Consider the following 21,658-nt stretch of genomic DNA (forward strand, 5'->3'; position numbering starts at 1 on the left):
TATTTGAAAATCTTGAAATAAATAGCCAATATTTGGTATTTTTAAAAAGTTACCCAAAAATTTTGGGTATTTTTGGTAATATCTCTTGAACTACAGGTTATCGTGAGGTAACTCAAGTAGATTCGAATTCCGTGACTCATTTTACGTAAGAATCAGTGATTGGAAAAAGCATTCATATAAAAATCGTAAAATAAATACTTACTGTTTGCAGTTTTTAAAAATTGACTAAGAAATTTGATTTTTGTCAGAATATCTTTAAAACCATATTAGCTGAATCGAAATAAATGTTGCATATTTGAGTTCTTTGACTTGTTTTACGTTAGATTCATAAGAATTTATACAAAAATTTCGATATAATTAGCCAATATTTTTTTAAAAAGGACCCAAAATTTTGGAATTTTTGCCAAAATTTTTGGAACCACGATTTGTATTTACATAACACTAGCAGATTCGATATGAGAATTTTTTGCAAATATGGTAATAAAAATAATTAAGGTTTGATATTTTCAAAAGTGCCAAAAAGTGCCCAAAATAGGCCTCGTCTTTAATTATCTTGGGAATTGCGTGTACATATTTTCAGTTAATTATGTAGATGTTATAGTATAGAATTTCGCATTTTGGGGCCGAAAAATGGAGCTAGAAAAGCTTGTGTTAATTTATTTATTGATTGGATTGGTGGCACGCAGTGTTTTCGCTCAGTTGGCAGCATTTCTTTTCGTCGTCATTAAACATAACCCGAGCCGGCGTCGCCGCCGCCACGTGAATCGTGGCGTCCTTCCTCACAATAGGTATTTTTATAGGTAACAATGGCCTCCCATAAAATCTCCCTTTTCTTGCTTGTGGTAGAATGGAGAAAAAAGCGATGATTTATCGATATTTGCTCTCCCGCGTTGTAAACATTTAGTTTTTGGTCTTGTGCCGTTTGATGCACGTGTAGACGTCGCCGTTGCCGAGTGAAAAGAAAGTTTTAGTGTCGTAATGAAATAATGATGGGGTTATGAGGGAGATTAAGATTACAATTAGTAACGCACAAATGACTAATTCCAGAGACAATTCTCTCGGTGGATGTAATAATTATGCATACTTTTAATGGGGGGCGGCCGTTGTAAGAGCAATGTTCATTTGAATAAAGATGGTGCAATAATCTCAATTAAAAATGCCGCCGTCGAAACAATAGCGTCGAGGCGCCGCTGCCAACGAAATTGATAATTAATGTTGTGTTTATAATAGCCGAATTGAGGAATTAAAAATGTACCTACTCAAGACGAGGCGCTAATTGCGACGAAAGAATCGCGAGGGTCATATATAACACAACAAAAGAGGAAACTCGAGCGAACAATTTGTCTTCTTTGTGCAGCACCCGGACTAATTTTAGGCAAAGAGTTTTATAGTTTCGCATCGCTTTATATAGCTTTTTTACAAATGTCGCTGAATTGTCTCTCACTTTGAGTTGGCGTTGTTTGCTCGCCCTTCTTTATCAACGAAAAGAAAAACATAGAGACTCACCCTTCTCTCAAGAAACGAACGAGCAAATTATAATATTCGACGCGGAGCGAGCTCTTTTCGCCAAAAGACACGATTGTTTAAGACTTATGAGATATGGACGAAAGATTACAGAAGGAAAATCAAACGAGACGTTTTCACAGAAAAGTAACATGCATGGATATGGAGGGAGATCTCATATCGCAAGGGACAAACAAAATCAACTACTTGCTCCTTTTAACTTGCTAGGGGGCGGAGACAACACCAAAACGATAAATTCCATGCTTTTAGATACAGAAATTAGGGAGAAATGCAACCGCCAGACGACACAAATCTACTTTAATCACCACTAATTTTTTTTTCAATTTTTTACAATCGAACAATTTTTCGTGCTGTGACCCAAAATTTTGGGTCCTTTTTTATAACGAATCTAATTAAAATACATGTTCCTCATGTAACATGAGTCAGACAATCCAAATGTGCAAAAATTTTCTAGATTTGAGTTGTAGTACCAGAGATATCGTCAAATTTCCAAAATTTTGGGGCCTTTTTCGAAAACGGCAAAAATTGGCTTTTTATTTTGAGATTTTTTTTGAGACTATGCATCCTAACGTTAAATAAATCGTTAAATTTATTTCGTTCCGACTAATGGTTCCAACGATAACCCCAAAAAAATTGAAATTTCTTGGTCAATTTTTCAAAACTGCAAACATTAGCTGTTTGTTTCACGATTTTTAGATAAATGCTTATTCCAATCACCGATTCTTACGTAAAATGAGCCACGGAATCGGAATTTACCAGAGCCACCTCAATATGACTTGTGGTTCCAGAGATACCGTCAAAAACTACAAAATTTTTGGAGTATTTTTTTGAAAATACCAAACATTGGCTATTTATTTCAACATTTTCAAATATATGCCTATTCCAGCGATGTATTCTATTGCAAAATTAACCAAGGAATCGAAATCTGTAAAAATTTTGTTGATAGGACTGGTAATTCCAGAGGTACCATCAAAAAAACGAAAGAACTTTATGCTAATTTTTGAAAATTGCAAACATTTGTTGCTCCTTTCAAATTTTTTAAACAGATTCTTATTAAAACCATTGGATCTAACGTAAAACAAAACAAGGAACCTAAATATGCCAACTTTATTTCGATTTGGCTAATAGTTTTAAAGATATCCTCAAAAAAATGTAATATTTCTTTGTCAATTCATGAAAATTACAAACAATAGCTGTTTATTTTACGATTTTTATGTATATTATTATTCCAATCACCGCTTCTAACGTAAAATGAGCCACGGAATCTGAATTTGCTAGAGTCACTTCGATATGACTTGTGGTTTCAGAGATACCGTCAAAAATTACAAAATTTTTGGAGCAAATTTTTGAAAATACCAAACATTGACTATTTATTTCAAGATTTTCAAATATATGCTTATTTCAACTATGTACTCAATTGCACAATTAACCAAGGAATCGAGATCTGTAAAAATTTTGTTGATAGGACTGGTAATTCCAGAGGTAACATCAAAAAATCGAAAAAACTTTATGCAAATTTTTGCAAATTGCAAACATTTGCTGCTCCTTCAAATTTTTTTACACAGATTTTTATTAAGGCCATTGGATCTAACGTAAAACGAGACAAGGGACCTAAATATGCAAAATTTATTTCGATTTAACTAGTAGTTTCAAAGATATCTTCAAAAAAATGTAATATTTCTTTGTCAATTTTTGAAAACTGCAAACAATAGCTGTTTATTTTACGATTTTTATATATATTCTTATTCCAATCACCGATTCTTACGTAAAATAAACCACGGAATCCAAATTTTTCAGAGCCACCTCAAAATGACTTGTGGTTCCAGAGATATCATCAAAAATTCCAAAAAATTTTTGACATTTTTACAGTACTGGCTATTTATTGCAAGATTTTCAAATGAATGCTTATTCCAGACATTTATTTTATGGTGAAATGAATCAAGGAGTCGTAATCTGTAAGAATTTTGTTGATATGACTGGTAGTTTCAGAGGTACCATAAAAAAGTTTTTAATTTTTAAAAATTGCAAACATTTGCTGTTTCTTTTACGATTCTTCGATGGGTTTATTTTTAAATTACCTAGATAACTAAAAGTTTGTCTTCCTAAAATTCTTGGTCTGACTTTTGATTAAAAAAATGACCCATTTTTTGGATTTATTTTCGATATAGTTTAGATTTATGCCAGCACCTATCTAAACACTTTTAAGCGAATAGGGGTCACATAAAAAATGGCTCCGACTTTATTCTTTTTTTGAAACGGTTCCAAGCCACGATCGAGTGTCGATAATTCATCGAATCATTGAATATAAAGCAAAAAAAATAGAGTATTTTTCATCGAGTTTAAAACTCTCAAAGTCTAATTGCCGACATTGTCAGATGTCTGGATTTACTTTTTCCCGAAATGAATCGCAATTACTGGGCGCTGAGTAATTAAGTCAAGTGCCGCTTTTCGACTATAATTCAACAAGGACGAAAGGAGAAAGAGGGACGGTGTATATACCTAGACAGTAATTTCCATTTCCTTTGTCGTGGAAACTCGCGAAACAATTATTGTGTGAGGGAAAGGTGTTTTCGTTAGTCGCGCAACGAACTGACATGTTGCATTATCCTCGCCGAGTTGTGTTATAACTAGCTCATTCCGTGCCATTGTAACCTATTGTACATCTTAAATTAACTTTAAAATATCCCGAGGATCGTCGTGCAACGTCTCGAATGCCAGAGGTGATTTATTCGCACGAAGCGAGCGACAAAAATTACAAAAGGTGGCAGAGGTGAAACAACAAACAAGAATTTTATTTGCCGAAATTAAAATTTCCAACTTCAGTAAATCAAACCCAAAAAATTCTTAGACGTTTTTGGCACGTTTTGAACTTTGTAATTTTGGCAAGTTTTTTATTTACACTTTGGAATCCACTATTTGTGGCCAAAAAGGCTCGAAATGAAATTTATTTTAATAAAAAACCAAAGTTTAATTTATTTCCTAAAAAGGTACTTTTTGGGACCTTTATTGGAATTCAGTGACTATTTCTTTTGTAAAAACTGTTTCTTTTTAATATATTGTTGGCTAAAAAACTGAGGCTATTTTCCAGTCTTTGCACTGCAAAATTTAGTAGAGGGATATATTTCAAAAAATTACCCAAAAAAGGCAAATACTAAATAATAACGAACTTCAATATTTTGTTTATTTAAATCGAGCAAAAGTGAGATTGTTAAATTATTTAGAAGTTTTTTTTAAATCGCTTAAATACTTTTTATAAAAAAGAGCCATTTTTAGCACTCGAATTTTATAATTAATTACTTATGTAAAAATTTTCTTTATTTGTCCTCTGTTTTTTTTTACTTTACGAGCCTAGAAAGGGTCGATATTTATTTGTATTCTAGTCAGTAAATCAAAATTTTATTTATTTCCGAAAAGGGTTCATTTTAAACCACTATTTGAGTTGAATATCATTTTTTCTTATAAAAACTACTTTTTATTTAAATATTGGTGGATGAAAATGAGAGAAACATTGGAGTATTTTAGGATTTTCAAAATAAAAAATGTAGAGCAGTTTTTTGAAGAAATTACCCAAAATATTGAAGGAACTGGAACAAAAAGGGGCCATTTTTGGTACTTATTGAAATTTTCGTTCATTTTTAAGTTTCAGATTTTTAAAATTTTGCTCAATCTAGAAAGACGAGAAGTAAAGTCTGTATTTATTTTATTTTAGTGAATAAACCAATTTTTTTTTCCATAAAAGGTCCGTTTCGGAGCCTTTATTTGAATTCAGTGACTTTTCGCTACATTTTCCTTTTAAAAACTTTTTTACTTAAATATTATTGCCTAAAATAATAAAAAATTTTGGGGCTTCGCAATGCAAAATGTAGAAAAGAATTTTCAAAAAATTACCCAAAAAAGTGGAAATGAATAATAAAGGACAACACACAAAAATGAGATTGTTAGATTTTTTTCTCACTGTGTTGAGCATTATTTAAATATTTTTTACATCAAATGGTGTCATATCAACAAGGGGCCATTTTTGGCACTTATTGAAATTTTCGTTCATTTTTGAGTTTGAAAAATTTGGAAAAGTTTTATTTTGTGAGTCTAGAAATGCTCGTAGTAAAGTTAAAAAACAAACAAATCATGTTCAAATACGGTTGAGCAAAAAATTATTTAAAACTTTTGGCTCCCTGTATTGCAAAAAGTTACAAAAACTGGATTGGAAAGCAAATGAGAAGTAATAAAAAACTGTTTTCTGTTTTCTGATTTTTTTATAAGTAATTATTGTAGTTTTTTTTATTTTAATTAATATTATACAGTGATTTTGTTGGTGCAAAATATTGAAAACATCCCCAAACCTCTGTACCTGAAAAAGTAGATCATTCATTCATAAACACACTCGTAGTAAATTTGTTTGTAATTTTTTTTGGAACAAAGAGGACGTCCCTCTGGGTCGGCCTCCCTAAAATCCTTCAGAAGTCTTAATCCGTTTCCGGCGTAAAACTACACCGCAATAAACACTAATTACAAACAAGCTTTTACGACTTCCCTTCGATGGCTTGGATGATCCAGGTATATGTCCAATTTCCCGTTTTTAATTTCGCCTCGCAAATTTTTAAAAAGCAAACATGTGAATGAGCTTTATAAGCGCGCACAGCGTCCGCCGCAATCTGTTACACACCACAAAGCTCCCGACATTTTTCAAAAGCTCTTTAATCGCGATCGAACTATTGAAACCTGTTGCCACAGCGAACGAACGTTCGGAGAAAAGTCGCCGAATTAGTGAGCTTTTTTACCTAATGAATTCCAACTTTATTAAATTTTTTACACACCGGAACACCAATTCCCGTGTTCTATTTTTAACCATTTTTTTTACACACCGACAAACTAAACAAATATTATGGCGAATTTATTGCCGGCGAAAGTAAATATTTCGTATTTTTCTGATGTAATCAACGATTTGGCGCAATTAAACTTACTTCAAGATAAATACGAGGGGTAAACAGTGCACTTTACGCTGCAAAACAGCCACTTTAGGGATGTTAAGGGATGATTTATGGCGGGAATTGAGCATTCCGAGAGTTTTTACAAAGAAACGAACTTGTTCCGTTTTCAAGCAAATTGGAGGCTGAAACTGTTGGCTCTCTGTGTCAAAAATATAGAACAAGGAGCCCAAATTCAGAAAAACACTATCAATAAATTAAAAAAATATTTTTTGCTTTATCAAACTCTCACAAAACGTAATTTACTTAAAATTTATTATAAAAATGTTTGATTCTGAGCGTTTTACTCATGGTGTTATCGATTATAAGTCATCGAAGTCATCAAACGAGCGATTTAAATTTGGAAAATCGCTATCAATTGCTTAAAAAATAGCTCCAACTTTGGGAAAATGTCCAAAAACGCATTTTTTCCCACAAAAACTATAAAAATGTTTGATTTTCGGCGCAAAAACTGGTCAGAAGTGTGAAGGAAGTAAGCTGAATTTAGAAAAACACTATCAATTGTTTAAATTAACATTTGTTGGTTTATCAAACTCTCAAAAAAAGTGCAAAAACTATAACAATTGTTTGTTTTTTAGGGTAAAATGAGTTTAAAAGGGTGACAAAAGTAAGAAAAATTTTGAAAAACTACTAAAAATTGCTTGAAGCAACATTCTTTGGTTTATCAAAGAGCAAAATTTTCCCAAAATACGTTTTTCTCTTTTAAAATTTATATAAAAATAATAAAAATGCTTGCTTGTGAACGTATTTAAATATTTTTTTTGTTTGAAATTATCCAACAGAAGATTTTAATTTGGAAAATCAATATCAATTGTTTAAAAAACAGTCAGTACCTTTTTAAAAATGTCTAAAATCTGCGATTTTTTCAAAAATTTTTCCAAAAACCATAAATAGCGACTTTTTCTATCATGGAAAATATTTATAAACTAATAGAAATTAACTTGAGTGTAGGAAAACACTATCAAATGATTAAACAATCATTCATTGGTTTATCAAACGAAATTTTTCGTGAAATTTTTGCTAAAACCACAAAAAATTATTAAATTTAATTTAAAAAACAAATACTTTTTTATTTGTTCCTTTTAATAATTTCGAAACAATTTAAAAAAATGCTATCACTTCTTTAAACCTCCACTCCCCGCAATATCAAACCCACATTAAAAACTCAAAAGTATCCAAAACCGGCTTTTTCACCGATAAAATCGATGAATCATCTAAACGCAAGCCACCCTTAATAAAAACAGTCGGACAATAAAAGCGAGGTCATTTCCATTGTACCGCCGTCTAGATTTGCGCGCACCCCTATATCCTCACATGGACCCGCATCTTCTAATGAATACGTCCTTTGTTCACCTGAGGGCAAATTCGATATATCTCAATCTTCTTAATTAAAACCGTAAGAAATCGTTCGTGGAACGAGAAAAAAAATCCGGTCATAAACAAGAGGGTGGCAGGCAAAAAGCGACAGATGGTGACGTTGTTACCTCCGGGAGGTGAGACCTATTGTATGCCACGTTCACAACATTTGGCGAACACTTGTCCAGATTTTTTCTATCTTGTGACAAGCTATCAAGCTTGATAAGGGATTGTTTACGCGTTACTCATACCTATCATGACCTGACTAACGATTTTGGAAGAGGAACGCTCATTGATAAGGCTGTTTGTTCGATTTGATAACGCTTCTAATGACTTTGATAGCGCTTTTCCAAGTTTAAACTTTCTCTACACCATTGTTAGTTGGAAAAATATTGATTTGGGCTTATTCAAATTACTTTGATAGTGTTTTTCCAAATTTAAACCACTCGTTCCGCACTTTACAAGACTTTAAATACTATCAAAGGCTATAACAGGACCATTGATAGTCGAAAAATATTGATTTTAGCCGGTTTATAATGTTTTTCCAAGTATTGAAGACTTTAACTTCTATCAAACGCTATAGACTGACGTTTGATAGTCGTAGTTGTAGTTTTTTGCGTGATTTTGTGCGTTTGGCGTCGCGACGTCCTCTCTCCGGCCGCTTTCGCATCGAAATGCCGCTTATCGAGGGCGGCGTTGGTCCGGCGTCGGCGACGTCGTTTTGCGCGCGCCGGTGGTGGGGGATTCATCTCCTGTGTGGAGGAGGGAGGGATGTTTAGTCAGTGTTGGAGCGTCGCGTGTCGCTTTCGGTTCAGTTGGCCATGGTGGCGCGCAGTGAAAGCATGTTTGGTTGTTACGACAGTTACTCCTATCGTTTATGGAGTCTAGCTAATGTATGGAACACCTGCCAACGTAAGTACCAATTACTTTATGTCCAATTCCCCCCACCACCGCACGTATCACCTGAACGATTGGACAGGTGCGCAAGGAGGAGGGGCCAAGACAACCTGTTCAGACATTGGACAGGTGCGAGTGGGCTGGGAACCGATGGCGACTTGATTTTTATTCAGCGGGGGCGGAATGATTCATCACTAGATCAATCATTTGATTTTTTGTGTGTGTGAACATGACTTAACGAAGCGAGTGATTGAAAAAAATCAACGCTTGAAAATTATTTAGGTCACCGTGCGTTACGTTGCGTTCAAATTACCCAAACTTGCGTCCATGGTAAAGAAATTGCGACACTTAAATTACCATAATTTATTTAAAGTGTAAGCGGCACTTTATTAAATTACGTAAAATTTTAATCCGATTTTTGACGACGCTAAATGTGAATAAAGCTTAATTTCATAATTTTGTTCTAAATGGTGCGAAAAGTGTGAACGGCACTTATAATTGGCTCCAAATGTTACATTACGTTAAGTTACGTAATAAATAGGTAACTAAAGGTCTGTTTATGTGATGCCTGGACTATCAAAGTAAATTTCTTTTTTACTTTTATTTGGTCAAAGTGTAAACCGGTCTTTATCAACATGTTAAAGTGGTAGTTTTGTGTGAATATTTTTGTATAACGGTAAAAAAATAGTAAATAAAGCTTGACTTACCGGTACATAGTGTAAGCGAGTCTTTAACGTACAATTTACCACTTGTTTTATTTATGAATTTAAAAAATATATAAATTTTTCCTTAAAACATTAGTGTAGAAAATTATAGAATTAGAGGTGCGTTTAGAAATAAACAAAGCAACATAACGATAAATTAGCAAAAAGTTGTGTGAATTGATCACCTGGAAGATCCTTACGTTATTTATAATGTAATAACTTTTTGTGCTTGCGTTACGTTAATTGTCAAATGAAACATTTCAAGGCATAAATGTGCGCAGCTAAAGGTCTGTTTATGTGGTGCTTAATATAAGCATCATTTTTTACCCTCGTGGTAAAAGTGTAAACCGAGCCTTAACAACAAACAAAAGTCGCAGTTTAAAAAATATTAAATTAAAGCTTGATATGCACACTAAAACTGTGTGAACAGGGCTTTAAATATTACCAATTATTTTCAGACAAAATTAGGTTGCGTTACAAATGCGTGAACTCACTTTATTTAGACTAAAACTAAACGTTTTATGCTTACGTTACGTCAATTATCAATTGTTATTTTTCAAGGTATTTTTACGTGTTGCTTAATTTAAAAACACTTTCTTACGTTTAGCGACGGATTAGAGTATAAACCAGGCTTTATATTCGCAGTTTCCAAACAATAGAAAATAAAGAATTAAAAATAAAGCTTGATTTACATGGTATAGAATGGTCTTCAATTTATCATAATTTTTAATTAGGTTGCGTTACGAAAGCGTAAACTTACTTTAATTAATTACGTTACGTCAGTGGTTGAATATTAAACTAAAGGTCTGTTTACGTATTGCTTAATCCAAGAATCACTTTTTATGTTTATCGACAGTAAGTGTGTAAATCGAGTTTTATTAACATAATTTCGTGTAAATAGTTATTTTAAAACTGCAGAAAAAAATCATTGAAAACAAAACTTGATTTGTACCGTTAAGTTGTGTGAACTGGCCTTCATTGTAGCGAAAGTGTAAACTTACGTTATTTGAACTGAAAAAAAAATTACGTTGCTTCTCGAATGTTACTTTTCGAGACATATATGAGAAACTAAAAAGAAATTTTAAGGCCCTTAATATTTTTTTTACGTTTAGCGACGGATAGAAGAGTGTAAACCGAACTTTATTGATATGTTATGTTAATTTTTTTCGTATGGGTATTTTGGAAAATTAAATTAGAATTAAAAATTGGGCACTTTTGCGTAAATTGTGTTTATTTAAAGTAAAATTAATTACATTACGTTAATTTTAACGTTTACTGTGTACAGTTACACATGTCAAAAGTGTGAAGTGGGTTTATTTTCATAGTAATGACTTTATTTTGCATCACCTCAATCAAAACAATTACCGAATTAAAGTTGTATTTAGATATTAGTAAAAGGACAAAAAATAGGGAAATGGAAATCTTATTTGTTTGTTTTATTGTAAACAATTGTTACGGAAATGTGAACTTGCTTTATTTACATAAATAAATGTAATTGTGGTTTACACATTTTCCGTCATTGTTATTTAATTAGTAATAAAGTTGATTCACAGTGATTATATTTTCGTAAATTTTTGTTCCTTGTGATTTTAATCCACTTGGCCTGGTATTCCATTGTCAAACTAAAACTACTTGTCAAAGCATTTGGAAAAAAATGTCTTTATTTTGTGTTGCAGTTTCCCCGTTGACAAACGGTGTGAGTAATAAGGAAAGCGACGATCTCAACACCACCACCAGCTCAAACGGCGACTATTACATCAAATGTCCGCAGTGTCAGAAAGGATGTCAGACGTTTCATGCGTTGAAAGAGCACATGGAGACGTCGCACGCCGATTTGACAGCTTCAAGTCCTGAAAATGGACTTTTAACAACGACGACGACAACGACGTCCACATCACCAAACGTCGCCGTCTCGCCGACGACGCCTTCCACTGGAGGTCCCTTCGGGTGCTCGCAATGCACCACCTCCTTTGCCACCAAAGACCAACTGGACAAACACGAATTGTTGCATTCGCCTAATGCTCAAGTGGTAAGCGCACTAAATTAACATAAAGTCCGGTTTACAATTCCAACAACCTTAAACGTTACCTTTTGACATTGTCTTTACGTTATTATCGATAAAGATTGACTCACAAAATACATAATCTTATCTGGCGTTACGTTTTTTAATATACCGGTAACGTACTGTGAACGGGGCTTTAGACAACATACAATTTCGGTTGCGTTATTTTCGATAAAGCCCGACTTACAGCCTTCAGGTAATGCTAATTTCATTCTAATAAAGCCGATTTTATAAAACTTACAGTATTTTTTGAACCACCTTTTCAATTTTTTCAACGCTGCGGTAAAATTGTTTTTCCTAATTTCGTACATTGCTAAAGCCAAGTTTATACATCACGAAGTAACATCTGGACATCCCTTTTATCTTGCATTAAGTTAAGAAATCACTCTTTCTTTCTGATTTTTGGCTAAGTGGTTTTGATAAAGCCACGTTTACAAGACACGTAGTGTTATCTGCACTACATTTCTTTAAAAAATAATTAATTTCACATTTTTAATGGCGCATTTATGTTAAAGTTTATTTACTTTAAAAATATGCCTTAATTTTTTTCATTTTTTAACGTTGCGGTTGCGTTATTTTTATAAAGAGTAGTTTATAAAACACGTAATTTCATTTGGACATCCCTGATTATATCGGGCGGCACGGTAAACAAAACACTAATTTTTCAGTTTTTAACACTGTGGTAACGATATTTTGATAAAACCAAGTTTACAAGACACGTAGCGTTATCTTGACTACGTTTCCGTAAGAAATAATTAATTTTACATTTTTAAGGTAGCAGTTACGTTATTTTTTCTTGATAAAAATCATTATTTACTATTTTTTCATTGCTTGAAGATAGATCATTAATTTTTTATTTTTTGGTATTACGGTTACGTTATTTTTATAAAGCCTAGTTTACAAAACATGTAATTCTATTTGCACAATGGTAAAGAAATCACTGATTTTTATTTTTTTAAACTGTGGTAACTATATTTTGATAAAGCCAAGTTTACAAGGCACGTAGTGATATCTTGACTATTTTTTTTATAAAAAAATATGTATTTTACATTTTTTAACTTTGCAATTACGTTGTTTTTTGTTTAATAAATACTGATTTGCCACTTTCGCACAGACTGACGTTCGGTAACCATATTTTTTTTATTTTTTAACGCTGTGGGTACGTCATTTTTATAAAGCCAGGTTTACAAGGCACGTAGTGTCATCTTGACTAATATTTTTTATTTTTTAACGTTACAATTACGTTGTTTTTGTTTAGTAAAGATCAATTTACCACTTTCGCATAGATTGACGTTAGGTAATCATTATTTTTTTTAACACTGTGGTTACGTTATTTTGATAAAGCCAGGTTTACAAGGCTCCTAGTGTTTTCTTGACTAATATTTTTTTATGTTTTTTATTTTTTAACGTTGCAATCACGTAGTTTTTTGTTTAGTAAAGATCAATTTACCACTTTCGCATAGATTGATGTTAGGTAATTATTAATTTTTTATTTCTTAACAGTGGTTACGTTATTTTGATAAAGCCAGGTTTACAAGGCACGTAGTGTAATCGTGACTAATATTTTTTTGTTTTTTATTTTTTAACGTTGCAATCACATTGTTTTTTTGTTTAATAAAGACTAATTTACCACTTTCGCATAGATTGCCGTTTGGTAATCATTAATTTTTTATTTCTTAACACTGTGGTTACGTTATTTTGAGAAAGCCCAATTTACACGATACGTAATGTTAGCTGGACTGTTTTTTACAAGAAATGACTAGTTTTACATTTCTAACGTAATTTTTTCTATAAATGTTAATTTACAATAATTTACTTAGATTGAATATAAGAAATCACTGTTTTTTAATTTTTTGACACTGTATTTTCTAAAGCCACGTTTATAAGTTGCAGTTAGTTTTTTTATAAAGACTAATTTACTACACTTTCGTACAGTAATTACGTAATAATCATTAATTTTTATTTTTTTTACATTTTACTTGAAATTTTCGAGAATTTTGATTTGATTACGTTCAGCTAGACATTTTCAAAAAAAAAAAACGTGAAACTTTCCCCCCATTTACAAAATCCCTCACCTTGAAAGCCCCATTTTACATCCACCCTCTGAAACTCGAACCGTTTGATTGGTGGTCAGGTAGCCATAACTTTGAGACCGGTTTCTCTTTCCCATAAATCTCATTCATATCTTGAATGTTTATAAAACTCTACCGTATTTTCCTTTGTTACGATGATACGTTGGGAACCTTTCGTTTCCTCGAATCCCGAATGATTATGCAATAGGTGCGAAACAACACCACACGTATGATAATAATAGGAAATGAAGCATTTTTTCATTGAACTGAATTAAGCCACATTTGTATGTATGTAGGTGTGTAGTAATGTGGGCGCTGAGGTTTATAATTTTTACAAATTTCGCGACGATTTCATTAATTTCAAGTTGTTTACGGGAGTTTTGATGGAATGAATAAATCGGTGTGTCGTTAATTATCAGGACGTAGACGAGTGGTTCTTGGAAATGTTTTTAGTGAAAAGAGCCGATACCCAGAATTATGTACAGATGTTGTTTTGGGTCGTAAAAGCCTAAGAATCGGTCGGAAATAGTCTAAGCCAAGTGTACTTTTAATTTTTTTATTTGGGTGGAGCAGGTGTACGTCCGTCATAACTTGACAGATCATCTAGATTTGAATTTAATTGGATTAGGAGAGAAGATGTACAAAAAACACACCCTTGTGTTGTTGTTGGTAACAAAGAACGGAGTTTTCCTCTGGGTCACGTTCCAGAAATACACACCTTGAGATCGTCTAAAAATAAAATCCTTTTTTCTCATTTCGATTAATAATAACACATAGAAGTGAGAGCGTTGTGTGTGCTGGTGGTGTTGTCATCATAAATCCATTAAAATTTTCATTTTCGAAAATAGAAGCAAATTCGGCAAGACTCAAGTCTTGCAATTGCCGAATGATTGATTAAGGACTTTCATTAATATTAACGTCAAAAATTATACAGTCGACCTTTTTCCCAACTCATTTATCATTTTTTAAGCTCCTCTCCCCTCCCCATCACCTCTCGTAATAATTAACACACAAGAAAAACTAATCGAAAAACTAGATTCATGAAATCGATCCCATTTATTTCACTTGGCAGTGAATCATTAATGAATCAACGGATTTCACTACTTGACGTCCCTCTTTCTTATCCTGTGATGACTGTTTTAATCTTATACGAAGGGAAATACAGATAGGAAATTTTTTTATGCATCACCCCTTTATTGTTTTCGAGACGCGTTTATGACAACGAGATGCTGTAATTGTTTATTGCCGCACCCTTAACCTTAAGTGTAGGTAGAGGGTGGCTATAAATAGGCGAGATTTTTCTACAAGTGAACAAACACGTTGTAAAAAAGTGATTTATAACCACCGAGACACATCTGAATGCTGACGAGATTTTTTGTTCACCGTTTAGCAAACGAGAAGATTTAATACTTTTTTTTAATATGTAAGCTAATTATCAATACGTTATTTCATTTCGCTTTTTCAGTTTCAAGTTAAAATTTCTGTATTTGACTTGTTGATTTTTTAGACGAATTTCAAAATAATAAACATTTATACTTCATTTTAATACTAATTAAATTTCCAGAAAAAAGTACATCGAATCTTAAGAATTTCAGAAAATAATTCCACTTGTTGATACAACATACTCTATAAACGAAAACTGTATTTATTTTTGACAACAAAATTTCTGTATTTGACTGCTTTATGTTTTTGACATTTTTCGACGAATTTCAAGTGAATATAACTTTCCGTTTTTTTTTTAATACCAGTTAATTTGTACAAAAATATTTTGTATACGAGAATTGAAGTTGTTTTTGACAACGTAATTTTTGTGTTTGACAATGTTACATGTAGTTTATATTTTTTTAAACATTTATTTGTATTCAGACTTTATTTTAATGCTAATTAAATTGTAAAAATCTATTTTTTCTATAAAAATTGCACCCGATGAAAAAAAAATTTCTGTTTTTGACAATTTTCAGAAAACAATTCTCTATTTGACTGCTTTATGTTTTTGACATTTCTCGACGAATTTCAAAAGAATATAGCTTTCCGACTTTATTTTAATACTAGTTAAATAGTACAAAACTATTTTGTATACGAGAATTGAAATTGTTTTTGACAACGTAATTTTTGTATTTGACAATGTTACATGTAGTTCACATTTTTTTAAACATTTGGACTTCATTTTAATGCTAATTAAATTGTAGAAACCTATTTTTTTCAATAAGAGAATGGCACCTGATGAAATAAAATTTTTTGTTTTTGACAATTTTCAGAAAAAAGTAGATGGAATCTTAAGAATTTCAGAAAATAATCCCACTTGTTGATATAACATACTTCGTAAACAAAAACTGTATCTATTTGTGACAACAAAATTTCTGTATTTGACTGCTTTATGTTTTTGACATTTTTTGACGAATTTCAAGTGAATATAACTTTCCGATTTTTTTTAATACCAGTTAAATTGTACAAAAATATTTTGTATACGAGAATTGAAGTTGTTTTTGACAACGTAATTTTTGTGTTTGACAATGTTGCATGTAGTTTATATTTTTTTAAACATTTATTTGTATTCAGACTTTATTTTAATGCTAATCAAATTGTAAAAATCTATTTTTTCAATAAAAATTGCACCCGATGAAAAAAAAATTTCTGTTTTTGACAATTTTCAGAAAACAATTCTGTATTTGACTGCTTTATGTTTTTGACATTTCTCGACGAATTTCAAAAGAATATAGCTTTCCGACTTTATTTTAATACTAGTTAAATTGTACAAAACTATTTTGTATACGAGAATTGAAGTTGTTTTTGACAACGTAATTTTTGTATTTGACAATGTTACATGTAGTTCACATTTTTTTAAAAATTTAGACTTCATTTTAATGCTAATTAAATTATAGGAATCTATTTTTTTCAATAAGAGAATTGCACCTGATGAAAAAAAATTTTTTGTTTTTGACAATTTTCAGAAAAAAGTTAATAGTATCTTAAGAATTTCAGAAAATAATCCCACTTTTTGATACAACATACTTCATAAACAAAAACTGTATTTATTTTTGACAACAAGATTTCTGTATTTGACTGCTTTATGTTTTTGACATTTTTCGACGAATTACAAGAAAATATAGCTTTCCCACTTTATTTTAATACTAAATAAATTATAAAAAAGTATTTTGTACACGAAAATTCAAGCTGTTTTTGACAACGCATTTATGTATTTGACAATGAGACTACTTTCAAATTATTCAAATTCGATTATTGTATTAAGAAAAACGAAAATTCAACAAAAATGAACAAAAAAAATTGCTAGTGTTCGATCTGTTTCGCCTAAAACCCTTGCAATTTTTTGGATTTTAAGCAAATTTTTTAATTAATTATTGTTTATTTTTGGCGCAGTTTAAATTTGAGTCTACATTAATCGTTTACGTTTGTAATAATTGTACGAAGTGGTATTTTAATTTAATTAGGAGCACGTATGCGGCCAATTAATTTCAAATGTGTGCCTTAATCCGTAACAAACTATTGGTTTTTTTATGATCTCGTCTTTATTTTTAGTCAACCACACAAAGCAACTCACAAGTTGCGCTCAAAATACTTCCACTTATAAAGTAAGCGCGCTTGCTTGTTTCAGCCGAAAATTAAATTAAATCGAATCGAGTGGCGTAATTCAGCGAGAATTTCTCAAGTCACTCTTTAACAAGCTTCATTATTATGATTACCGATTCGATCGTCGTTATTCACATGATCTCTTCACGTGTCAAATGTCACCAAATGTTGTGTGTTTGTATTAATTAAAAGCTACTGGTTGTCGTCGTCGTCGTCTAAAACTCCTCATCTGAACTCTCCTCGAGTTGTGATGTTTGACTCACATTAATGGAAAGGCCATAAGGGCTCCGAGGTCAATTGCTGTGTTTACGTAACATCGGTAATAAGATGAGTAATTGTTTTGTCCTCTCTCACACAGCTGCACAAAAATTACCCTTCGTTAACAACACACGAATTGTTTTAATAATAATTACACGAGCCGGACGAGGTGATTGATCGCGACTACATTCCGGCAAAAAATTCCAAGTTTTGGAGCAATTGAGTGGAAAGCAACTAGTTTAGTGAAAAAATCACATTCAAATAAAATTATAAAAAAATCTAACTTGAAGTTTAAAAAGCGAACAAAGCTTCGCCTTCTGTAAAACAAAATATTGATGTCTAAGTCTACGTTTCACGAAATAAATGTTTAAAAACTTGTCAAATACAAAAATTACGATGTCTAAAACAAAAAAGTTCTTTTGTTAGGTGCAAAACTATTTTTTTACAATTTAATTAGCTTTAAAATGAAGTTGAAAAGCTGTATTCTCTTGAAATTCGTCCAAAAATGTCAAAAACATAAATCAGTCAAATGCAAAAATTTGTTGTCAAAAACAAAAAGAAAAGAAAAATGTTCTTAATTGTCGATTTTTTCTTATTAAATTAATATTAATTAAAATTAATGGATGTCGAAAACAGTGTTTCAACATATTTTTTTGTCAAAAACAGAAAGGAACAAATCAAATATTTGCTTTTACTTCTGTTTATTGTAATTGCATTTTTCTTAAACACAACAAAAATTAACAATGTTCTCATTTAATTAAGCTGGAAATAGTGTGATTGTCAAACCCAAAAATTTGTTGTCAAAAACAAAAAGACAAAAGTTCTTTTTTTTTAAGTATTTAATATTAAATTTACTTAGAAACAATGCCATTGTCAAAAATAAAAAAGAGAACAAAAACATGTTCTGTTTTTTTATACATGTTTGAGGAAATTAATGCCTGTCGAAAACAATGTTTGCAGAATCGGCATAGGTTTTGTCAAAAACAAAGCGTTTTTTATTTGTTTGTTTCTTAACACATAATAAAAATTATCAAATGTTCACATTTCAATAAGCTGAAAATATTATTGTCAAATACAAAAATTACATTGTCAAAAACAAAAACATAGTATTCAACTGTTTCAAAAATAGTCAAAAACAATAAATTGTTGTCAAAAACAAAACCGTTGTTATTTTCAAGATTAATGTTTGTCGCAGACATTGTAAGTAGTATGTAAAATCGTCATAGTTTTTGTCAAAAACAGAAAGGGACTGATCGAACACTGGCGTTTTTTATTTATGTTTATTGAAATAATATTTTTCTTTATACACAACAACAGATATTGACTGAATAAACGAGAAATTGTCTAATACAGAAAAGATTTGTCAAAAACAAAAAATCTTCAATTTGAGAATTAAGTCAAAAAATGGAAATATTCTTGAAACTTGGTCCAATTAATATTTTTTATACACAACAGAAATTGACTGAATAAGCTTGAAATTGTCAAATACGGAAAAAAACTGTCAAAAACAAAAAATCTTCAATTTGAGAATTAAGTCAAAAAATGAGATTATTCTTGAAAATTGATCTTTTTTTTTTTTGGAAAATTGTCAAAAACCGTTATTATTTTGCAGTCCTGTAAAATCTGCAACAAAACCTTCGCCAACGTGTACCGCCTTCAACGTCACATGATCAGCCATGACGAGAGCGCCGTACTTCGCAAATTCAAATGTACCGAATGCGATAAGGCCTTTAAATTCAAACACCATTTAAAGGTAAGTTTTCTAGACTTTCAGCGAACAATTTTTTCTCATTTTTGGTTTCATTTAGGAACACATTCGAATCCACAGTGGCGAAAAACCATTCGAATGTCCCAACTGTGGCAAACGCTTCTCCCACTCAGGATCCTATTCTAGTCACATGACATCGAAAAAATGCCTCGTGATGAATTTAAAATTGGGTCGTGCACGTCCCAACACCCCCCAAAATCATCGCCCCTTAAAACAACAACGTCCAATCAACAATAACATCAACACAAGTCCCAACCACAACACCTATCTTCCAATTCTTCCAAAATATTCCGAATTTCTTCAACCACCCTTCTATCTGGCACCGCCAAACCTCCCATCAATCAGTCCATACTCTATTCCGAGTTTAGGCCACATTTTTGAACAGTTACAACAATCACCACTCCGACCTCCCCTCCCTCCTGGCGATGATTACGTTCAAACGCCACCAATCAAAGAAGAAGAACTCAAGTCGAACACGTCCAGTTGTGGCGAACTGGTGATGGACGAAGACGAAACAACGAAGAATGAAGAAACCGCCCCCAATAATACCGGCGACTTGGAGGCGGTAAAACGCATCCTGGAAACAGTCAACGCAACTGTAACCAAACAGTTGTTACAGGCCAACATTTCAAAATTCTCCTCGGAATCATCATCAAGTGACAACTCATCACAACATTCCCCCAAAGAAGAACAACACGAAACAAGCGAAGGTCTCGCCGCAAAACTGGAAGATATCGTCCAAGTGAAAGAAGAAGATGAAGAAATCGACAGCGAATCGGTTACCACCACCGATCACGTGTCAGAAGACGGCCGTAAAGTCCGAGTCCGTTCGTTAATTTCCGACGAACAATTGAAAGTACTCAAGGATCACTACAAGCTAAATCCGCGCCCAAAACGCGAAGATTTGGAGAAAATCGCCGACACGATTGGTTTTCCAGTTCGTGTGGTCCAGGTGTGGTTTCAGAACACAAGGGCCCGTGACCGCCGCGAAGGGCGCCTCATACAGGTGCCCTACAGTCCGGCCCTGCGCTACCCTTTGGTGCCTTCCTCACTCACTATCTCACCCTACAATGAACAACCGCTAGATTTGTCAACGAAACGAGGACCACCGTCAATCGAATCCTCAACTCCCGGTAGTTCCCCCAGGCCTGAACTGGACCATGAAGCTATTAATTTAACTAAAACACCACCATCGCCCATTGATTTTAATAATAGTAGTCGGTTGGCACAAATTCTAGCACAACCGAAATTATCAATGGGTACGATGGGTTTAGTGCCAATGGAACAATGGGATTTACCCAGTTTAAGCCAATTGATTACGAATCGTTTGAATTCGTTAAGTCCGAAAATTGACGATGGAGGGGATGAGAAGAGGGGGAAAGTGTCACAGTATGTGTTGAAAAGTCTAGGGAGTCCTGTACTTGGAGGTGGAGGAGATGGAGAAGTGGAGGGGCAGTTTAGTTGTGATCAATGTGATAAGGCGTTTTCGAAGCAGAGCTCATTGGCGAGGCACAAATATGAGCATTCAGGTAAGAACCAAACTTAAAACAACTACAACTTAAACTTAAAACTTAAAACATTTTGCAAGGCAAAAATTTAGCCTTGTCAAAATTTATCGAAACCAAATAGTCTTCATTATTTTCGTTCTATTCGAGGTCATGTCCCTAGAAGTAAGTGTTTCTAACGTAGAATGACCGGCGGAATCCAAATTTGCAAGAGTCAGCTCGCTACGACTAACCGTTCGGAAAATATCGGCAAAAATTTAGCCTTGTCAAAATTTATCGAAACCAAATAGTCTCCATTATTTTCCAACTATTCGGGGTTACGTCCTTAGAATTGTGTGTTTCTAACGTAGAATGACCGGGGGAATCCAAATTTGCAAGAATCAACTCGCTACGACTAACCGTTTGGAAAATATCGGCAAAAATTTAGCCTTGTCAAAATTTATCGAAACCAAATAGTCTTCATTATTTTCGTTCTATTCGAGGTCATGTCCTTAGAAGTAAGTGTTTCTAACGTAGAATGACCGGCGGAATCCAAATTTGCAAGAATCAACTCGCTACGACTAACCGTTTGGAAAATATCGGCAAAAATTTAGCTTTGTCAAAATTTATCGAAACCAAATAGTCTGCATTATTTTCCAACTATTCGGGGTTACGTTCTTAGAATTGTGTGTTTCTAACGCAGAATGACCGGCGGAATCCAAATTTGCAAGAATCAACTCACTAAGACCAACCGTTCGGAAAATATCGGCACAAAATTTAGCCTTGTCAAAATTTATCAAAACCAAATAGTCTTCATTATTTTCCATCTATTCGGGGTAAAACTTAAAACTTAAAACTTAAAACTTAAAACTTAAAACTTAAAACTTAAAACTTAAAACTTAAAACTTAAAACTTAAAACTGAAACAACTTAAAATTTTCAAGTTTTGGCGCAAAATTTA

At 32.6% G+C, this 21,658-nt stretch overlaps 1 protein-coding gene across 6 annotated transcripts in view; it reads left to right on the forward strand.

The window, feature by feature from the left end:
* The window catches only part of LOC100141776 (zinc finger protein 1), a 193,074-nt gene that overhangs the window by 169,851 nt on the left and 1,565 nt on the right, over window positions 1–21,658 (forward strand). For 3 of the 6 annotated variants that reach the window (XM_064357843.1, XM_015984366.2, XM_008200526.3), the window contains 3 exons: window positions 11,143–11,495; window positions 19,059–19,199; window positions 19,255–20,743. In XM_064357843.1, coding sequence (XP_064213913.1) covers window positions 11,143–11,495; window positions 19,059–19,199; window positions 19,255–20,743 — 1,983 coding nt within the window. Of the gene's footprint in view, window positions 1–8,633; window positions 8,778–11,142; window positions 11,496–19,058; window positions 19,200–19,254; window positions 20,744–21,658 lie in introns of those variants that run through there. The other 3 variants (XM_064357844.1, XM_064357845.1, XM_008200529.3) reach the window with 3 other exon arrangements.

The sequence above is a fragment of the Tribolium castaneum genome, chromosome 7 (genome assembly GCF_031307605.1).
Source record: "Tribolium castaneum strain GA2 chromosome 7, icTriCast1.1, whole genome shotgun sequence".
NCBI lineage: Eukaryota > Metazoa > Arthropoda > Insecta > Coleoptera > Tenebrionidae > Tribolium > Tribolium castaneum.